General features: G+C 34.1%; 3 protein-coding genes across 3 annotated transcripts; 1 reads left to right on the forward strand and 2 right to left on the reverse strand.

Moving 5' to 3' along the window:
• Positions 1-5,894: 5,894 nt before the first annotated feature.
• LOC104117831 (mitochondrial outer membrane protein porin of 36 kDa) lies at positions 5,895-11,621 on the forward strand. Its single transcript, XM_033661693.2, has 6 exons — positions 5,895-6,049; positions 6,171-6,238; positions 8,801-8,911; positions 10,391-10,477; positions 10,563-10,771; positions 11,121-11,621. The coding sequence occupies exons 1-6, from the start codon at positions 6,001-6,003 to the stop codon at positions 11,425-11,427; spliced, it is 831 nt and encodes a 276-aa protein (XP_033517584.1). The 5' UTR covers positions 5,895-6,000; the 3' UTR covers positions 11,428-11,621.
• Positions 11,622-12,273: 652 nt separating this feature from the next.
• Positions 12,274-14,614, reverse strand: LOC104117832 (hypersensitive-induced response protein 1-like). Its single transcript, XM_009628952.4, has 5 exons — positions 14,233-14,614; positions 13,936-14,056; positions 13,177-13,268; positions 12,981-13,077; positions 12,274-12,839 (listed from the first exon to the last, which is right to left on the reverse strand). Exons 1-5 carry the CDS (start codon positions 14,419-14,421, stop codon positions 12,511-12,513), a joined length of 828 nt encoding a protein of 275 aa, XP_009627247.1. The 5' UTR covers positions 14,422-14,614; the 3' UTR covers positions 12,274-12,510.
• Positions 14,615-16,074: 1,460 nt separating this feature from the next.
• Positions 16,075-22,734, reverse strand: LOC104117833 (serine/threonine-protein kinase PBL34-like). Its single transcript, XM_009628953.4, has 6 exons — positions 22,145-22,734; positions 20,254-20,588; positions 20,008-20,143; positions 17,612-17,748; positions 17,417-17,540; positions 16,075-17,101 (listed from the first exon to the last, which is right to left on the reverse strand). Exons 1-6 carry the CDS (start codon positions 22,326-22,328, stop codon positions 16,581-16,583), a joined length of 1,437 nt encoding a protein of 478 aa, XP_009627248.1. The 5' UTR covers positions 22,329-22,734; the 3' UTR covers positions 16,075-16,580.
• Positions 22,735-23,044: the final 310 nt, after the last annotated feature.

Raw genomic sequence — 23,044 nt, forward strand, 5'->3', positions numbered from 1 at the left:
ATCTCTCTCAATTTTTTAGCCAAGCTTGTGGAAATTACTGGCGGAGGACTTGACGGACCATTGTCGAGATCAAGCCCCATTGGCGATGCAGCGTTAGCATAATTTATACCACCGAAGCCATTTATTCCCTCGGGAAGTCCAAATGCAGGATTTGCTATAAGGGAAGCCATTGATCCTTCCAAGGATGATAAAGACCCCAAAAGAGCAGATCTCAAATTTTTCAAAGCATAAATGAGAGATTCACTACCTGGACGACTAAGATGGTGCCAGTACCGGCTGCGACGCCCCACATGACGGCAACCTGGATATCGGTGGATTGGGGACGGAGTTTGGGGCTGAGGAACTTGAAGAGTCTGTTATCTTTTTTTTTCATTGTATTTCAATGTATCTCGTTGTATTTCATGTATTTCATTGTATTCACTGTCTTTTTTTTAATTGTATTTCAATGTACCTCGTTATATTCCATGTATTTCATTGTATTCACTGTCTCGCTGTATTCCATGAATGTATTCATATGCTTTTCTAATTAATATAATTTATGTATTCAGATGTATGTGTGTGTGTGTCTATATATATATATTCAAATATATCTGCAGTGTGTATTCATATATTTTTGCACTATAGATGACCTGTTATACTTCATGTATTTAATGTATTTTTATGTATTTAACTGTATTCAATGTAATTATATAATTTTAATATATAAATCTATTTTTAAAGATATCACTAAAAAATATTTTAGTAAAGATACCACTAAAAAAAGAAATGATGGATTGAATCTCTGAAGATTGCTCTTTTTTTGGAGTATTTTTCGGTTGAGAATCTTTTCTATAACTGAAATTACAAATTTTGTATGTTATAATTGAGTTTGTTGAGTTATATTAGGAGTCTATCGCGTTAATTGATTCACTTACTGTTTTTAAACATCTGAAGACCTTTTTTTTTTTTTTTGCAAATTTCGTTATTGTATTCACGAATACAGTCGAATACATTCTCTGCTTAGCTGGACTCCCCTGTTTTCCGCCGAGTTTTGCTACTGTATTCATGAATACAGTAGCAAAAATACATCAAATGCAGTCTATAACAACTGAAAACATAGCTATAGGAAGTAATTTAGTAAATGGTAGCTATAGCAAGCTAATAATCACTAAAATATAGTGGTTTCTGAAAATTTCTCAATTTAGTATGTTTAAGCCGGTGAGTGCGGACAACTACCACGGTCGTCACTCTTTCGGTCCATTAGGTTCAAACTTATTACTCCTTTTATTTTAATTTATGTGAACCTATTTGATTGGACATGAAGTTTAAAAAAATAAAGAGGACTTTCGAAACATGTAGTGTTAAGCATGTCATAATATTTGTGTGGTTGTAACCAGGGGCGGCTTGACCCTAAAGCAAGTGAATCACTTGCTTTAGGCCCCAAAAATTTAAGGGCCCAAAAATTACTATTTCTCTCTCTATATATATTAGTATATTATTTATATAATTATCTCTTATTATTGATAAATTTATTTCTTTATTGTCATATTAATTTTTGATAACTCGATTTCTTCCTCAAATTAATATAACTAAAATAGTTTTCTGTCAATCTTATTTTACTTTTTTACTTAATTATATTTCTCTTTTCATTAGTTGGTCATGTAACTATATCTAATAATCTAACTTATTATTTATTTTTCTTACATAAATTATACTCTCTCCGTCCCAATGTATATGAAAGTGTTTGACTGGATATGGAGTTTATGAAATAAAGGAAGGCTTTTAAAACTTGTAATCTTAAATAAATCATAAAAAATTATGGGCTAGAAATCATCTCATTAATGGTAAAAAGAAAAATCTAAAGTTGAATTGTTACCAAATATAGAAAGGGACTTACTAAAAAAAAGGAGCCACTTAAGTTGGGACGGAGGAAGTATATTTTCTGGGTTCTCCCATTTCAGTTGTGATGCAATCAACGTTAAATTCATTTAATTTTCTGTACTTTATAAAACTAAGTTCTCATTTTTTTTAATTCCACATCCTCACTTGTGTAATTTTTAAAAAAACGATGTTCATTATATATATATTAAGGCCTTTTATTAAGGCTTTGCTTTATGCCTCGGATGATATTGGGTTGTCCCTGGTTGTAACCAGGGGCGTAGCTAGGTAGGCGGAAGGTGGTTCAGCCAAACCCCCTTTGCCGAAAATTATACTATGTATATAAGGTTTTTTTTTATGCATTATTAGATGTTGAATTCACTTAATTTTTTCGTGTGTTCAATTTTTTATTTTTGAATCTCCTTGATGAATATCTTACTTCCACTTTGAAACTTATAGTCTTATACTTGCCATTAGGGGTGTACAAAGAAAATTGATAAACCGTACCAAACCGATAATCCGAATCAAACCGAAAAAAATCCGATGTGGTTTGGTTTGGTTTTAACTAAAAAAAGTCAAACTGAAACCAATTCAACCCGACATTACATTTATACAATTTTTAAAAATACTTTATACATATAAATATTTATTATAATGTAATTTAATTTCTTAAACTTTTATACATTTTTATCTTTTAATGTATTATTTCATGGACTTAAATAATCTTTTATTTTTTATCTTTTAAAGTTCAAACAAATACTAAATCTAACAAGATAAATTCAATTCAACACTATAAATGACAATAGTATTGGATATCTATTTTTAGTTTTGTATTGGTTTATAATAAAAATGCATAACTTAGTTTATCTTTTTCTTTAGTGCCTAATCATGTAATTAATAGTACTTATTAGATGTACTTATTTTAGCATGACTTATATAGTACTTTTAGATTATGTTCATTTTTATTGTGACTTATTAATTAGCAATATTTATTTTATGCGATTTTATTATCTTTGTTATTGAATATTTTAGTATATGAATCATCTCATATTGTTGTGTTATTTTCTTGAAAAATACATTATATAGTTGTATCCTACTAGGATAAAGAAATATTTGGAGCACAAGTTATAATTTTGTGCTATGAAGACTTTACCGGAAAAAAATCGAAAACCCGAAAAAAAACAGAAAAACCAGGGAAAAACCAAGATTCAAATATCCGACTTTGTTGGTTTGATTTGGTTTATAGATTTAAAAACCCGACACCATTGGTTTGGTTTGGTTATTAAAAAATTCGAACTTACGACCTATGTACACTCCTACTTGTTGCCATAATATTTGTGTAGTTATAAAATTTTTTTAAGTGTAAATAAAAAGTTAAAGTTGAATTATTTTCTAATTTAGAAAGATATCATGTTTTTAATGGACTTTCAGCCATATGTTACCATTTAAATATTTATTAAGAGATTATCGGTAATTACCTTATAAGTTATCTGGTTGTGTAAATATTATATATTGTTAGTGCAGAAAAATTGGACTCTATATTGTATACATATACACACATGTACATAGTTAGAGAAAAATATTCTGGGTGAATACAGCTGCATTTGACTGTCAAAATATAATGTCGACAATCATAACAAACGTAAGTACTTTTGGGAGAAGTTTTTACAATTTACTGTGTCAATGCAGATGTACCTCTATGTTTAAATTTTCCTCAATGTTTTCAAAAGGCATTATTACGCAATGATATAATTGGTATCATATATACATTTAAAAAAAAGAAAAAAACTGACGTTTGTCTGAGAATTTACATAGAACAGTCTAAGTAGGCGTTTGGACATGAATTCCAAAAAAACAATTTTAAATTTGGAATTTCACTAAAATTTGAATTGAAGATTAAGTTGTGTTTGGTTATAATTTTTGCAACATATTTGGATGTCTTTTTTTAACATATTTTGCAACTAAACACTAGCAACCTTCCCATTTTCAATTGAAAAACTGGTTCTCACCAAATTTTCAAATTTGAAAATGCATTTTCAAGTGAAATTAAAAAAATTGTAAGATTTTGATAACCAAATATTATTTTCAAAAAATAAAAAAAAATAAAAAAAATTCTTATGTCCATACGGACTCAAGTTTGTACATTCAATTTTTGCAAACTCTAAAAGAAAATACTACTACCTAATAATCTTTTAATGCTTAATAATCACATTGCCAGGACGGGGTAATGAGTTCTAATTTCGGAGGTTGTATGAATCAAGTTAGGAATTGTTTTAAAATCTAAATAATCACAAAATAGCTAGATAATAGGAATAATGAAAAAGGGACTTTTTCGTATATATACCAGATTTTAAACTTATTTACCCGATTTTGTCTAAGTTTTCTTATTTACGAAAAGTAACTAAAGTTTTTTACAAAATATATACAAATTCGGTCAAAATCTACAATATATTTACAATTTATCTACAACTTAAATATAATTTTTTTTGTATAGAATCTGGTAAAAAAACTACAATTTATATACAATTATATTAGTTGTATATATTTTGTATTATATATATATATATATATATATATATATATATATATACATACAATTTTTTATGTCTTTTTTTCTTTCTTTCCGAGTTTCAATCTGAAATTCCAACCTAAACCACCTCGAATCTTCACCAAATTCTCTAAAAATTGAGATATAAATTTCAAAAAATATTCCCAATCATTTGCGACAACACTCAATCCAAACAAATAATAATTTTTCAAAATTTGATTTTCAAATTCAAAGTTTCGAAACTTTTTAATGGTTGTCAATGAAATTCGCAATATCAATTACGTTCTAACTCTATAATTGTTAGAAAGAAACTTCCGTTAACAAGCAAACAGATTAAATAAAAGCCAAATTAGACAATTTCCAACCAAAATCTCAATGCTTTTGTAGAAGCGGAGAATGTGAAACTTGAAATAAATTATGCAAAAGAAATTTTGGGCGATTGCTTACGTGGGGATGGGAGGTGGGATACGCTATCTGTGTATTATTTGAAAGATGTGGGGATTGGGGTGGGTACGTTGGAAAGCTAATTAAAGCCCTATAATTTAGGGATATTAAATTATCCCTAAAATGTATATTATTGGTAAATTGTATATCAAATTGTAATTAAACTAAAACCTCTTTAGTTATGCTAAATAAGTTTCTAAAATAGTATAGCTAGGTAAAAATTTAATAAAAAAACACACAATGTGAAGCATCTTCAAGGAATATAATTGGCGACAGCATATTCTCCTCCAAAGGCCAATAAGAGAATAAGGGCATATTCTCATAATAATAATAATAATGCTTTTAGAAAGAAAGAAGTGTGAATCGAAATTATAGCTAAAGTTTACTGGATACAAAAATAATAAGTCATACTTACATTTTTGCATTTAATTGTAAAGTTTTAATATTCACAGAAAACCATCTCGATTATTATTACTACCAGTACCAAGTACCAACTGAAAGGCCTATTAGATTAGTGAAATTGTGACCTTCCTATTTTCAATTCATGGGTTCTCTCTTACTCTAAGGGAAAAGAAATATAAAAAGAAAAACGATGAAAACGTGCGTGTGTATTTGTGTGTGATTATCTTCATTTTTGTGATCTGGATTTCATGCTTTTTGCTGGTTGCTATAACAATAAACATATCATAATCTAGTTCGTTCAAGATTTACACGACTATAAGGAGTCACAACTCAAAACTTAATCCATCTAACAAGAATTTAAACAATTAACAAATACTAGATTGAATTACACTTTAATATTTATTACTAATATTCAAAATTGGCCAACCTACTCTAGGCGGAGTTGAAGGGCTATGGCCCAGGTTGGACTGAGAAATTAAATTCCTCAAACAGAAAATGAAAGATAAGACACATTTTTTATTTTTCCAAGGAAAGTTCAGTGTTGCCCTCATGTTAGATCCGATTAACGGTCCACAATTTCTTCTTTCACGTTCAACATGAGATCCGACGGTCTAAAAAGAAGCACCGAAATAAGCTAGGGTTATTCGTATTATTATAATTTTCCTACCACAACCAAACCAAGTCTTTTGATAAACACCGATTCTCTCTCTAGAACCTTCTCTTTCTCTTTGCAGAAACAGTCACAGAAGATGGTGAAGGGTCCTGGACTTTACTCCGATATCGGCAAAAAAGCTAGAGGTATTTCTCTTTCCTCTTGTTTGGTTTTCATTTCATTGTTTCATACTGGGGAAAAATGTTTTTTGATATAATCATTTTCATTATTTCGTATATTTATGTTTTGGTTGTTGTTGTCGTTTAGATCTTCTGTACAGGGACTATGTCAGTGACCATAAGTTCACCGTCACTACCTATAGCTCAACCGGAGTGGTCAGTTTTTTTCTCCATTTGTATATTTTTTATTTATAGTGTATTATTCGGGCTTAGTGCTGTGGGTTTATCATTCAATGTTTTTGCTTATTTTTCATTCGTGCTTGCATTTTGGTGTGAAATATGTAGTCGTGATAACTTTTACAAGTATACAGGAAATTAGAAGAATATAAGGGGGGGGGGGGTTAACAATTTTGGTCTTATGCCGCTCTTATCAATATAGCGAAATGAAACTAATTACTTTAGGGGATGAGGAATGGGATGTTATTTAATTTACACTTTTCCTGTATTATGGGATGGGTTATTAACTTATTTTATGACGGTGGTGGCCGGGCCAACTTGTGCACCTCGACTATTCAACCGGCCTGCTACCTCCTATCAGCGCTTGTATTAGGTAGCTTCGCGCACCAAGGCGTATAGCCTGTTTGGCCAAGCTGGAGAAATCAGCTTATTTTGAGAAGTGTTTTTTTCAAAAGTATTTTTGAAAAAAGTACTTTTGAAAAAAATACTTTTGGAGAGAAGTAGTTTGTGTTTGACTAATGACTCTGAAAAACACTTTTGAACAATAATTTGTGTTTGGCCAAACTTTTCAGAAAGTATTTTTAAGTATCAAATTACGAATAAGTACATGAATAGATTTACTTAATAGTTAATAGGGCAAAGGTTCAAATATGCCTTTGTACTATAGAAAATTGAGCACATTTGCCCTTTGTTAATACTTTAGCTCAAATATGCCCTTACCGTCACATAGTTGGTCCATATATGCCCAGTTACACAGTTGGCCCATATATGCCCTTTTCGAAACGGAATATATCCAAACTGATTAGCTCTTTCGTTAATCGTATTAAAGTGTATTACAAACACTATTTCCTTTGTATTAGTACCTTTTTTTCTTTACCTTTCTCTTTTCTTTTTTCTCTTTTCTTTTCTTCTCTTTTTTTTTCTTTTTTCTTTCTCCCTTATCCGTTTTCTCCATTACTGATGTCTTCTCCATTTTCGTCACCAATTTCACTTGACAAAACTCATGAATTCCAATTACTAAGAAAATTCTCCCATAAGGCAATCAAGTTCCAATTTCACTGGCCCTATAAATAAATGAAATTAAATTATTCCAAAAATTATGGTTTAAACTTTAAAATAATATAAAAAAATCTCAACCTTTAACAATACTCGAAAGACCAAAATATTTAAATTGTTTCCAGAAAGATAATTTAATGATTAAAAGCCTGGTGTTCAAGTTGTAGTGTTATAAATTTGAGTTGTTAGTCTTTTTTCAGCTGGACATTTTCTATTTTTTTATTAACTATGTAAATTAGGGGTGTACATGGAACGGGTTGGTTCTATTTTATCAAAATCAAACCAAACTAATTATATCGATTTGGATTGTTCGATTTTGTTGGATTTTCGGATTTTTTGTTACATAAATATTATTTCAATCTTACTTTGTTAAATTTTTTAGAACTAAATATATGTTCAGTAAAAATTAAAAAATTGAAAAACATATGATCTATAAAAATATTCTTATGGGAGAATTTTCTTAGTAATTGGAATTTATGAGTTTTGTCAATTGAAATTGGTGAAGACATCAGAAATGGAGGAAATCGGATAAGAGAGAAAGAAAAAAGAGAAGAAAATAAAAAAGAAGAAAGAAACGAGAAAGATAAAGAAAAAAAGTACTAATAAAAAGGAAATAGTATTTGTAATACACTTTAATACAATTAACGAAATAGTTAATTAATTTGGGTGGATTCCGTTTCGAAAAGGGTATATATGGGCCAACTGTGTAACTCTAAGGGCATGTATGGACCAACTATGTGACGGTAAGGGCATATTTGAGCTAAAGTATTAACGAAGGGAAAATGTGATCAATTTCGTATAGTATAAGGGCATATTTGGACCTTTTCCGTAGTTAATATTATAAGTAAATAAATAATCTTAAAAATTTATTATTACAGGCAATAATTAAATCTTTTCATTTTGTTTAAGTAAAATATGAAAATAAAATTTAAAAGTACTTAATTCTTTTAATATAAGTTAAAAATCATTCACCCCTAAAGTCACTATATATTAGAAAGCTATCCTAAAAATAATAAGAAATATTTATACATTAATATCCTAAGTATTAGGTTTAACGGTTACTTTGGTATATACTATATTTTGTTAAGGGTATTTTTGGTAAGAAGAAAAGTCAAACCTGCTTCTACTTTTGGGAAGAAGCTACTTTTTTCTGTTTCTGCTTCTTCCCAAAAGTACTTTTTCTCCCCCAAAAAGCTTGGCCAAACACCTCAAGTTGTGAAGAAAAAGTGCTTTAGAGAAAAAAGCATTTTTGGCCTCTTGAGAAGCTTGTCCAAACATGCTAGTAGGCAGATGGGAAAAATCACCTAGTATTTTATTCTAACTTCCAGCAGAGTGTGTAATTCTTGGGAAGGATTTCCTCGATGTTGCCTAACAGTGGATGTATGTAGTGGATGGCTCACATTGTTTAACAATGGTCTCTTGTTATTGAAATTGTTTTGTGACCAGTTAAGAGTATGTCACTAAATTCTATCTCTCAAATTTCAGGCTATTACCTCATCTGGTCTGAAGAAAGGTGAATTATTCTTAGCCGACGTTAACACTCAGCTGAAGAACAAAAATGTTACCACTGATGTAAAAGTGGACACCAATTCCAATGTGAGTTTGTAAATATTTTCATTACCTTTTATTGCCTTTTTCCTTCTGATTTTCAGTTTGATTACTGGCATCTAATATTGGACTGCCTATGTTGAATAACTTCTAGTATTTTTAACTGGAGATACTATTTTTGAATTTATATGCTTTGGAAATGTTAGGTGGCAACATGTCTGGCTGTGTGAGCCATATTGATCTGGTCACGATTTGTTCTGACTTGATCACTTGATCAAACCTTCCCTTAAAAATATAACCCAAGAAATCTAGAAAACCAAAAGTAAAAATGAAGGATTCCTCTGAAGTATTAATTTGGTTACTGTGTATTTTGTTTCCTTCTTGCTGTCTGATTCAATGCATGTCCATGGAGTCGATACCTTTCTCCTTGTGTATTGAAAGAATGTGTTTGTTTGCCTGTTTGCGTGTTCTCCTCCATTTTGCTGTTGGATCTCTCCCGCAGACTATCTTTTAGCCACTTAACATTATCTCAGACGTTAAATCTTTCTGGAAAGAAGTAAGAAACTGATTGTAATGTTGTAATGGCCAAAAGGTCAATTTCGATAAGAGCCAGTGCTTCCTCTCGAACAGAGCTTCGTCGGTTTGAGAAGGTGAACGACGAATCCGAGTGATCGAAGGTTCAAGTAACGTTTTCACTGGTGTTGGTTATGGTTATGTGCCAAGTTCCTTGATCTAAGCCCCCCCTCTCTCTCTCTCTGATTTGTGAGGTTTCCTTTAAAAGATGTGGATTTTCTTCTGATTTATAAGAGGATTTATTTTCTGAGCATGGTAAGACTTTTGTAAACAGAAGCACAAAGTTTGTGCCAACATACATGCAAATCAGTTCTTTTACATAACTGTTGGAAGCTGAGGAAATCTAACATCCTATCTGCTGTACTAACATCTTCTAGTCTACACTGAAAAGCCAAAAAAAGATATATATCTCTATTTCAATGTATGTATACTTTCACATTCGCTCCCAAACATCGTTGATTCCTTTCCTTCCAAATCACCCGCCATATGCAGGAAGGAACTTAAAAGTGATTTGAGTAAATTTTAAAAGTGAATTTGTCAATCTTTAGAGTGATTATATATCTTATAGAGTTATAGTTCAAAGTAGGCATTATGATATTGGTAGGGGATTGAATGATGGGAGATGCAAATACCTCCAAATGCAAACTTTTAGTAACAGAAGATTGAATGGTCAAGTGTGATAATCAAAATAAATGAGTTTTCTGGTAGTCGATAACAAATGAGTTTCACAACCAAAGTCGAAGGACAGTCAATTGGGGGGAGGAGTAATATGTTTTTGAGTTATCTAACTTGTTCTTCCCTCTACACTCTCCCAAAAAGTTCTCTGTCTTCTTTCTTTGGTTTTGATTTTGAGACTTATTGATTGAGAAATTGACAAGTTCAAGTTTCTTTTGTCCAAACTGAGTTGGAGCACAGCCCGACACTGTGCTAATTAATTTGGATTGAATGATACAGGTCTACACTACCATCACTGTTGATGAACCTGCACCAGGACTCAAGACAATCGTCAGCTTCGTATTACCAGATCAGAAATCTGGAAAGGTACCTTTGCTTTTAACAATATTTCTCTGCAGTTGGTTGGTAGTTTAGAATTGCGTGATTCCTAAGCAAAAGAATTATGTTACAGGTAGAGCTCCAATACTTGCATGAGTATGCTGGGATCAGTACTGGCATTGGACTTACAGCAAGTCCTCTTGTCAACTTCTCCGGCGTTGCTGGCAACAATACTGTTGCTTTGGGCACTGATCTATCATTTAACACTGCCTCAGGCAATTTCACAAAATGCAATGCTGGTCTGAGTTTTTCCACTTCTGATCTGATTGCTTCCTTAGCACTGTAAGTATTTGTCTGCCTCCTTGTACATATGTATTTGTTAGATTCTAAATTGAGCAAAGTCTGTCTTTTAGCCATTCTTTCTCTTTCTTTTTGTCAAATGATTTCCTTGTAACGTCTTGGTTTTCTGTCTTTCTCCAAGAAACTCTTTTGGGATTTGAATTATTTCAGCCCGACAATGTCCCTTCTATTGATGAGATACTATTTTGAAATGAAATGAGGGCTGTATAATTGCATTAAATGTCTCTCGGATTTTGAGGAAATTTTGACTTGGGGACCTACATGTTCTATCATTGTCTTTGTTGTTTTCTAATCTTAGATCTTTTTTTGACTAAGCAATAATTTTATACAGGAATGACAAGGGTGATACCCTTAGTGCTTCCTACTACCACACTGTGAAGCCGGTGACAAATACAGCTGTTGGAGCAGAGTTGACTCACAGCTTCTCAAGCAATGAGAACACGCTGACCATCGGGACACAGCATTTGTTGGACCCATTGACCACGGTGAAGGCTCGGGTTAACAGCTACGGTAAGGCATGTGCTCTCATCCAACACGAGTGGCGACCAAAATCCCTTTTCACAATATCTGGTGAAGTGGACACCAGGGCAATTGAAAAGAGCGCCAAGATTGGGTTGGCTGTAGCCCTCAAGCCATGAGTCTGTTACTACCTTACAGAGAAGTGAGTGAAGCAGTGCTGTTTTGTATGGTCCAGAGTAATAAATTAGATAGACTTGTTTCAGCACATTATCCTTCTGCACCAGTAAGAATAAACCTTCAACTGGTAATGCAAACTCATGAATTTTTGCTTATATCCATCCCAAATACATTGAGGGACCAGTTTTTGCCTTCACCTGGCTTCATCATTCATGCAATTGATTAATCTTTATTTGTTCATTATTTAATGGTACGAACATTTTCCCCTTATGATGTTGAATGTCAGTGATGGCACAGAGGCTCTCCAAAGAGAGCTTTCAACCGTCCTTTCTTCTTTTCTTAGTCCTTATCAGGAAAGAAAGTTTGACTGGAAGACCTTTTGATTGGGCGGGATCACTCTAACATATTTGGTTGCTATTAAAGGAGATCTTGTGAAGCACACTGCATCTATCGTGGATGCCTGTTAGCTTTGTTAGTCTTGATGGAAAATGTTGTTAGCTACTATCCGCTAAAGTTTACATACATCTACGATGCCCACTTTGGCTACAATTGCGTAAAAGAGCTCACTGAACACCGAAGCTATATAGTGTAGTTTGTATATTCTGCCAGTGTCCCTAGCTCCTCTCTATACACTTAAAAGAAAAAAGAAAGGCAGCCTGTTACGTGCAAGGTCCGGGAAGGGCCAGAGTCTATTGTAGATAGTCTTACCCTGTATTTTTATTGTAGATAGCCTTACCCTGCATTTTTGTAACAGACTGCCTTCCTGGTCACATGATAGCGATTTTACCCGTTACCCCAAGGCGCACCTTCCCATCATTTAAAGAAAATGTTAGTGAAAACGCATGATGTTTCTCAAGTACACCTATTTTCCGTACCCTCCTTGAAATTACTACTACAGAGCATCACATCAAATACCGTGTACAAGTGTTTAAGAAAATAGCCTGCTATGTGTAGCTAGAGTATGTGCACACAATTAGTTCTTGCACCTTTCCTTTTCTAACACAATACATGGAGAAGTGCCCTCTTTCTCTCAAAATCATCATATCTGCATCGTAAACTAGATGCTTTTCCTTGAAGCAAACTGTTCATTTATTTACCTCTGCTGTGAAAGTCACATCCTCTGGGTCATGAGGAATGAAGACAATAGATGAATTAGAGGAGGCACCTATCTCCTTCATTGTGTCAAAGTATTGGGTAATCAAAATCATATCCATGATATCCTTGGATGATGCCCCAGGAACACTATTAGAGAAACCGAGTACACTTTCTTTGAGTCCTTCTACGATAGCTTGATGTTGACGAGCAATGCCGAGCCCTGCTAAATACTTCGATTCTGCTTCCGCTTCTGCTTGCTTTATCTGCAGAATCTTCTCTCCTTCTGCCTTCTCGTATGCAGCTTCTCTCAATCTTGAAGCTAGTTTACCAATTCACATTAGAAGAGCAAAGGCTAAAATTTTCAGACCACTTGATCTTGGACAAGCTAACAGCTAGAGAAAAATTTACTTTTATTTAAGGGATAAAAAAGTAATCTAGTGAAATTTAAAGATAACCATACCTGCATTAATCTCATTCATTGAACTTTTCACTTGATCATCTGGTTCAACATCTACAATAAGAGTCTGAACTATCTCATATCCATAAAGAGACATTGCCTATGTAATTCCCCAAGGAAAATGAGATAGAGACTGAATTTAGTTTCTTGACTTCTATTTTGTTTGCTTAAGAATTGCAGTATCAATATAAAGAAATACCTTTGTGAGTTGCTTCGCCACTGTTTTGGCTATCTCGGTTTTCTGTTCAAATATTTTATCCAGTTCCAATGTTGGCACAGTTGCCCTAATAACTGACAAACAGAACGAAACATGAAGACAATATAAGGTATGAATAAGTAAACATCTCATCATTATCTCTACAATATGGACTGGAGGTAAGGCAAAATCTAACTATGTCATTCACTATATAAATGATCACAGTCCGAGTCCCAGCAAAGACAAAAAGAAGTTTAGTAATTTCTTTTCATTTGTTAAATTTTGGTGGATAGAATTATTCGGTACCCGTGATAGTGGAAGCTAGCAGATAGAACATACTAGAATAGTAGGATAGTCCATTTATCCGAAACATGGTTATACAAAAAAAATTGGAAGAAGCAATCCTGGAAATTTTGGATATAGATGACCAGTACTGCAACAATAATAAAGTGTGAAATTTACGGAAAAAAAAAATACTAAAACAAAACATAGTTATTAAGGATGCTTTTGTTTGCACAAAACAAAAACGAAAAGATCAATTATCCTTTTTGCAGGTACAACAAAAAGAAAATACACCTAGAAAATTTTGTTGCTGGAGACCTGATGCAATATGTAGAAATTCATGTTACGAAAGTATGCAAGTCTTTACACAATACTCACGCACAAACAGCAGAAGCAGCAGTAATTGAGGAGATTTGCTTTTGCATTTTTTTAAGCATAATAAAGTTATGATAATATACAGGCATAATGTTTGCATCTCACCATCAAAGACATATGCTTTAATCTGCTCTTTTGTGTTGCTTAGCTTATAGAAGGCATCTGCTGCCTTATCTGCCAAGACTCTATACTGGATTGAAGCAACCAGAATCACAAAAACATTATCCTGAAATTATTAGCAAGCAAGCAAAGATAAATACACTTCCTGGAGACTATGGTACCCTAACCATTTCAATTGGAAATTGAAACTTCCTTTCCAGAGAAGTAAGGATATCATTCTTAAGTAACAACTAGCCTTTGAACCAAGAGGATAAAAAAAGAAGACAAATATATTGAACAAACCTTAGTCTTGGATTCACAACGAATGTCAAGTTGCTGTACTCTGAGAGAAAGATAACCAGCTAATTGGCTTCCAAAACACCATGGCATCAAGTGACAACCAGGACCAATAACATCTTCATACTTCCCAAAATTTTCCTTTATAGCAACTGTGGATTGATCCACTTGAATACAACCCAAAGCTTGCCCCATAACTTCTATGATTACAAGAAATAAATATTATTTAGAACATATAGAAAGGATATTCTTGATTTCAAAGTTTAAGATAAAATTAACATCTGAATCTTGGTTTATTCAGATTGACAAGATCTTGACTCAAGATTCACAAAGGGTCTTCAAAAAAAGATTAAACAAAAAAAATAAATTATTATTAGTATACCAATCTGTCTACTTGGTTTTCAAATCAACATTTATATGAAAAGAAGTTGATATATGTCTAAAATGGTAAATGTGAAAGTTGATATCTTTTCTAAGCCAATACTTTTGGATAAGACCTCACTAAATGAACATACAGAAAAAGTCATTTTCAGCAATAAGTTGGCCATTTTGTTATCATTCTTCAGTGCAATTACGAAAATGCACCAAAGTAGTCATTAGGTGGTGGAAGAAACCAGTAAGATGGACATTTTTTAAATTAAAAGTGAGTCCTTATGTAATTTTGACGTGTTTGTGTTTTCTGATTAGTGGGAGTACATGTTACAGTCTAATTAGTCACCTATGTGAAATTAAGGGGAAAATTTCTTTCCCCTTGTAGAAAATGCTCCACTTTGATATTATGCATTAAAGTGATCAATGAATATATGAAGACAAGTGTTTTGCATTCATCGGTATAAACAAATTACACGGTAATATCTTTTCTCCCAAAAGCAACTCCAAATATCCTTTGCTAGGTTTTGGATAAGAGTGTTCGTCTGTCGGTACGGTGCAATATTTAGATATTTTGGTTTGGTATTTTCGGTATTCGATTTCTTAAAATCCTATACCAATATCGTACCTAATTAAATTCGGTATGGTTCGATTTTTCTTCTTTCGGTTTCGATTTCGGTTTATTCGGTTCGGTAACTTCGGTTTATTCGATTTGAATACTAACTAGTGCATAGAGCCATATACTCTAATATTCTTAATTAAAGTACTCAAAAATACAAAACTGAAAATATTTGTTGATAAAAGTTTTGTCCAAAATCAGCAAATATCGACCCATAGAGAGAAAACTGTACATAAAAGAATAAATTTGATCATTAGAAATGTCTTGTTACTTGTTTAAAGCTAATTGATAAACTTAGAGAATAAATAAAAGTAAAATTTTACATTTTTTATATTTATGTTATAATTGATAATATGTGTTTTGTCTAATATAATATATATTTCGGTACGGTATCGGTATTTCGGTATTTTATTTTAAAATACCATACCTAATACCAATTTTTTTAATAACTTAAACCAAATACCATATCAAAAACCAAAATATCGAATACCAAATACCAAATACCAAAATTTTCGATTTCGGTATGATAATTCGGTATTTATCAAATTATGCACAACCCTAATTTTGGATCATATTTTAGTACTGACTTTATCTCCACTTCTTGAGGAATTCTTTCTTCTAATCACTGGATTCCGGAGTAATTCAAACATGACCAGCTTTTGGAAAAAGCATGAATTCCTTGGTTGATTATATTTGATGAGTCAAAAATTGCACGCACATCTTATTTGTATAACCGTGGTGTCCGGATCAACTTTTGCGCACCTTAATTAGGGTACTTGTTACCTCCCGCCAACATTATTCATCTAATAAATTGGATAGTTGTGCATTATGTTTTGCAATTTTACGCTTATAAGAAAAGGTTGGTCTCACTATAAAAATTGCCTTCAACAAAGAATGTAGCTCAACTGTCAAACCAGAACGGTAAAGTAACAAGCAGAACAAACAAAAGTATAGTACTATCTGCTATGACATGAAGACTGCAGTTCAACAATTGATATACTTTTTTTTGGTTGACAAAGCTGACCGTTTTCTACGTGCTACACTCGACAATATGAACCTGCAAGTAACAAAAAATTTACCCTTTTTCTGAGGAATTGAATCAGTGACAATTACAAATCCCCCCTATGACTGGGTCCTGAGAGATAATTGGGAGTGTGTGACATCCGACACAGAAATATATTTACTCAATGGTGCTTATGCTACATTCTTTCCAAGGAGGAGAGTTTAGCACTCTCAAAGATCACTACATCATGTAAAATGTGTACTCCGATTTCCTTGCCAGTCATCCAAGGATAAATGTGGGCCAACAAAATCTACGGAGGGCGATAGGAAAGAATGATAGAAACAGATTTCTTCTAATCCAATTCTATGCTTTGCCATTTGGCTTTGGTGAATTCTGAGGAAGTTGATGATGGTGTGGAGAAGCATGAGAACCATTTGGAATTGAAAGACTTCTTGGTTGCTGCTGTCCGTACCTTGAGAACGATCCCTGCGTTTTAAGGCCATTTCTTGTATTTGGGCTTGATCCAACTCGGTCAGCTTGCATGGTCTGAAAATAGTACGAGGAGCTGGCCATGTCCTTGAGGTTCGGCAAAGGCTTCAAGGCTTCAACCACTTCACTCATCATAGGTCTAGCTTTGGAATCCCGGCAAAGGCATCGAGCAGCTAACTGTGCAGCTTTCTGTGCACCTTTTATAGAAAAATGACCTTCAAGTCTAGGATCTATTAATTTATAGAACCTTCTTCTTTCACCCAAATGTGGCCGCGCCCACTCAACAAGGTTATGCTCCCCATGTGGCCGGTTCTTGTCCATTGATCTCCTACCTGTCATCATTTCAAGCAGAACTACACCAAAACTGTAGACATCACTCTTTGATGTCAAATGTCCTGACACAAAAGAGTGGCACGCGTTTCAATCAGTAAGAGGGAAACATCATCTAATTAATGGAAGTTTCAGTCAGAAGATGGGAAGAACATTCAAGAACCTTTTCAACTGTGGTTCAGGTCATGGAGTTGTACAGAGACATTAATAGTAGGAAATACTAGATTAGAACGGTTTGAAGGATTTGTAAGCGAACTAGCATCCAACTAGGTGGGACTTGAAGTGACACAAAGAAATTTGATAAAGCTGAGCAGGCCATCCAACTGACATATAGGTAAGTATTGTAGGAAGAAAGAGATCGACCAAGATTGTAGCTTTACCTGTCATCACATACTCAGGAGCTGCATACCCATATGTTCCCATGACACGAGTAGAAACATGGGTCTTGTCGCCCTCTGGACCATCTTTGGCAAGTCCAAAATCAGAAAGTTTGGCATTGTAATCCTGAGAGAACCGTGTTATTAGAAAAATGATAAAAATGGGAGAGATCAATTTGCCAATGTGTTTGAACACACCGCATCTAGCAGAATGTTGGATGTTTTGAAATCACGGTATATCACTGGTCTTTCTGCTTCCTCATGAAGAAAAGCAAGACCTTTTGCAGCACCCAGAGCTATCTTCATCCGGATGGACCACGGAAGAGGCAGGGACCCTGATATTACAAAGTTGCATAAAATAATGCAAGGACATTAACATTTACAGCAGAAAACACAGATAAGAACATAGGCATATATTCTAGAACTTCGTAAGTACCAACATCCACTTCACCAGATTCAGATAGCAAGACTGAAAAATCACAAGATAAAAGCCATCATATTTTGGTTACTCCAGAAATATGCTAAATGCAAAAACCTGGAAATATATAATGTATACAAGACCAATTAAGGCTAGCTGTTGGAGTAACATCACTTGTCTTCCCCAAGAATCACCAAACCCTCCTCTAAATTTGACTTTCTTCTTCCCTGCCAAATTAACTACGGTTGCTAGTGGCTGAACCATAGATCACATATAAAAAATGCTCATGCATTACATTTCTCAGCAGAAGGTACACAAACTACAACTGCCAAACGAGGATCAAGGAATTCTAGCAAAAGTGCAAAGGAATCAATCATATAAGCAATTGATAGATTTTGTCTGAAGTAATCCTATAATATTCCTTAAGAAGTGCCAATCTCAAATGCCTCACATTAGGGGGGAACTAACAAGGTTTGACCCATGCAGTCTCAATTCAGTTTTCCTAGTGTTCAAATATAGGTGAAGCCTAAAGATCAAGATGCTCGGTGCTATTACTTTTTATCATGCTTTATAAAATGATAGTGCATTTCCTAAAGGGATGATTAACTGTCATTCTTCCGGAGTAGAATGACCCCCCCCCCTCCCCTCTCTCTCTCTCTCTCACACACACACACACACCTACACATAAGAACTCACTCTATACTCTTATCTCACCATGCTTTTTTCACCACCATCATCGCAATTTCCTAACCTAAATCCTCACTTCCACACTAGTCTTTACCTTGATTCATCTGCATCATGAGGAATCAGTGGCGATGAGGTTTTCTAGAAATGGAAGAGACAAATTAATTGATCAACAGGAATAACATAGATTTCACTTCGGGGTGAAAGGATAACATAGATATATATACTGCACAGTTTCTAGCAACAGAAACAGGTCTTGCTGATTTCAATGGACACATTAATCATTCTTATCTTGTGGCTAATGTCGCAATTGTTTAATTTCTTTAGTAACTGTTTTTTATTTCACTGGAAATGGATTTTTATGTGCAGCAGGCATTGAGGGTCACAGACAACTAGCAGGTTAGACTCGAGGTTGAGCTAAGGAATTACAATCTCCAAACTAGCAGGAATCAAGTGAGAACTTGTAGGTTGTTCATAACACTTAAGTCCGATCTACAGGTTGGTATTTCAAGCTAAGCTGAGACAAGCAAGTCGTTATTGATGAACTAGAAACCTCTCGATTCTAGCTCTTTAGGAATTATATAATGGCCAGAAGAATTTATCCAAAGCACCCAAAAAATAGGGTAAAGCAAAAGCCAAAAATATTTAAGCTGATGCTTATAAACCCAAGATTAACCACTATCCTGTCCAAGAACTCCTTTCCCCTTTCTCTCTCTGATCTTCCATTTCCTCCTTTTTCCCCCTTTCAAGCAAGCATCAAGAAAAACACAAGGAAACTTGGATTCCTTATGCGCCACACATGGATATCTTTCCATCGATAGATCAGAGGGTCCCCCCTTGAACAAATTCTTAAAGGTTAGGCTACTACCTGCTTCTACGGAAGAGGTTTACTTTGTACTGGACTCTTCTCTGACTAGAAGAGCTGCGCCTAAGACTCTGAAGCGAAGGAAGGTGGTCCCGAGCCCCCGTTTTTTTGTTCCCATTGGGTTTACCTTGTTCACAGGTCGACCCCATGGCAGCAAGAAAAGGCGATCTTGTGCTATACTCCGGTGATCTCTTTCCTACCGAGACACGTCACAGCTTTGGGCGACCCCTTCCCCTTCATCTTTTTTTTCGTTTCAAGCATGGACCTTAACTAGATATTTTACCATAGAACTCATCTTCACAGATGGTTAAAAAGCAACAAGAGAACTCAAGTTATAAACTGTGAGTAGTGATTTGGCACGTGACTAAAGCAACTAAAGCTTGCTGAGGAGATCAGCAATATGCACGTGAATATTTACTTAATGTTTTCACGTACGCAAGAATTTACTTATGTGCAACAAAATCTTCTCCAGTAATATATACAAAACATCATCTCTTTTTCTTTCTTCCTTCTCTCTTTTTTGTGGATTAATTTTGCAAAAGCAGATCTGGCACCAATCTTTAAATATAACCAAAATTCAGAGAATACAACAATGTAAAGTATATTAGAAAAGGGTCAATTACATACTTCTGAAAAGATGGTTCTCCAAGCTTCCTCGAGGCATAAATTCATAAACTAACAGCCTTTGATCATCTTCAATACAATAACCAATCAGTTTAACTAGATTGGGATGAATGAGGTCACCAAGAAAATTTACTTCAGCCTGTCAAATAAGAAAATACATTAACATAAACCAAGATGAAAATAAATAAAAACAAAAAATAAACAAGAAATACATCATAAGCTTTTAGATAAAATCAGAGAGCAACAAACCAGCCATTCTTTGTGACCCTGAAGCCCATCATGATTTAGAGTTTTCACAGCAACTGTAAGCCCTGTCCCTGGTTTAACAGGTGCTGTCCCATTCTCTTCAATCCACCCCTTGAAGACACAGCCAAAACCACCTTCACCAAGAAGGGATTCTGGTCTGAAATTTCTTGTGGCCAACTTCAAATCATTGAATGTGAACTTCCGAAGCCGCGAAAAAACTTTAAGTTCCTCTTCGAGCTTGGAGGTGGAAGCATTACTTTCTGCAATACTTGTGGTCGTGGATGAAATAATTGGAGCAACAGCCTGGTCTATGCTTGTATCATTTGCGGATTTACTTTCTGCAAATAATGATAGAAAATGTTAGCACCATGAGTACCAATTACCATTAAATAAATACATTATTTAGATTAATCTTGAAAATCCCCAAAATTTTCCTATCAGGATAGAATAAAGTGATTAAAAAAGTATCAAGCAGTCAACCTATATACTTACTGAAGTGAGTAAAGGTGCAACAAACATAGATACTACATGTGCATACAGTATTATTTCAGTCTATAAAGTCTCGAATGGTTTGTTAATCTGTGCTCATTACGCCAAGAGAACTATGATTCCATTGACATATTGATTTTTTTTTTCAAAATATTCAGCTGGTTTATGCTTGTGTCATTAGTAGATAATTAACTATTTAATCCATTGTGCTAATCTATAACTAGATGGCATTAGTAGTCTAATTTACAATCTTTCCTTTAGCAAACACAAGAAAATAGCTAAGATATTAGGAGTAATTGTTTTCGGATAAGCGAGAAATCTTTGACGACCAGCTAGCATGCGGTCCAAAAGTTGGTGGATAATGGGCTCGCTTCTCTAACTCCTCCATATAAAAGTACCAGGCTTTTAGGTCCTCCGCATGGCTCGAACTCGTGATGTCCGCCTAATCCACACATCACTCTATGCTCTTACCACGAAACCAAAGCCCTAGAACTAGACAAGATATTAATTCTATCAAATCACACTTGTGAATTACTAATTTGAAATCACAAAATGTTGAGCGTTCGGTATTCACAAGGCTCAGAGGAAAATGAAAGACAACTTAAAAACTGACATGAACTAGGTGCTAACGGATCCCACAACCTGTTGGAAGTTGTTTTGTTCACTGAAGAATTATTACCTAGCAGTTTATTACAAATTCATCACTAGAAAATCATATCAGAAGCTGAGAGAGGATGATATATAACAGAAAACCTAGCATTGTTTCATCTCTTGCCATTGATTGTTGATTCAAATTAAGTTTACCTGGCAGTTTTGACATAACAGAGGTGAAGTTTTAATTCAAGAATATTGTGACACGGGCGAACATTAAACAAAAGAAAAACCCAAGAACAACAATAATGACAAGAGAATGCTGCACAACAGCAACTTCAATTTCCGGAAACACAAACATTGTTACCCTAACAGTAAGTGGGGCTTTCCAAAAGAGATACTTCGGAAGTTCCTAGGTTTGTTCTAGTAATGCCTCTAGGAACTTCCTGAATCCAGTTAGCCATCCTGAAATTCTTTAAACTGCCTTCATTATTAGCTCCTCTGAGTAAATATGATCGACTTCAACGGCTAGAAGAAACATGTGGAAGCCATCTTTCCACCTCAAATTTTCAAATAGTTTGCACACCATTTGGCAAAATTGAATGCATTTCACTACTTAAGAAGTGGAAAGATTAATACTTCAAATGAAAGCAGCAAACATTCTGAAGCTAATAACAACCATAAGGAATGGCCTCAGTGACAAAATTCTTTATAAGGTAGGATCAATCTTCAAAGAAAACCAAGGAATAATGCAATTAAAACTTCAAAACATAACAAAGCATGCAATTTCTACAAAAAGAGAGTGAAGGATTACCACAGTGAGTGCCGATGCCACTGATGGAGCTATCAACTTTAGATCTTGAAGAAATACAGCTACCAATAAACCTCAACTTTATCCAACAGCCACTCTCCTCTACTTCCCCTTCTTTTTTCTTCCTTCCCTTTGTTTTCTCTAAATTCCAAGACTCCCCCTTTACACCATCACCACCTAACCCCATACTTAACAATACCAAAATCAAACTCAAAAATCATCAACCCCTTCTCCCCCCGCCCCCGCCCCCACCCCACACGCAACCTAAAAAATTTGTTCTTTTAGAGAATGAAAAAGGAATTCCAAATATCTCTACTTTCTTCAGAGCCAAATCCTCCAATAAATATACAGATGAAATAGCTCATACCCAGTTCAAAAGATCAAGAAAACATGACATTGAAAGCCTCCAAAAGAGCTAATTTTGATTGAGATCACAGGCAAAACAGAGAACCTGCCCCAAGCACTGTACAAACAAAGCTGGTATCAGATAATCCCACTTCAAAAAAGTGCCCCTAAGAAATGTCTGCTGCCCAAAGATATTGAAATCTTAACAAATAGACTCAAATATGCTGCTGACCAGTTCCTGGCTCCTTAATTGAAAAAAATAATACACATAATAAATGAAATATATAGAGTGGGGTTTGGGGGGGGGGGGTAATATATGTCTAGTTACAGGAATGTATGTCTTAGTGGGGTATAATTGGATAACAAAAATTACTATAAATTGACAATATCCTGAAAATAAATATGTCTGTGTATATAAAAAGTTTTGCAAAATCATAAATTGGTGTCAGTCCTAATAAGAAGAAAAATTACTAGTACAAATTAAGTACAACCTTGTAAAAGTTAAGGTTTAATATTTTTTTATTCTGATTAAAGTTATATATTTGTACAGAACATGTG

The sequence above is a fragment of the Nicotiana tomentosiformis genome, chromosome 11 (genome assembly GCF_000390325.3).
Source record: "Nicotiana tomentosiformis chromosome 11, ASM39032v3, whole genome shotgun sequence".
In the NCBI taxonomy this organism is placed as follows: domain Eukaryota; kingdom Viridiplantae; phylum Streptophyta; class Magnoliopsida; order Solanales; family Solanaceae; genus Nicotiana; species Nicotiana tomentosiformis.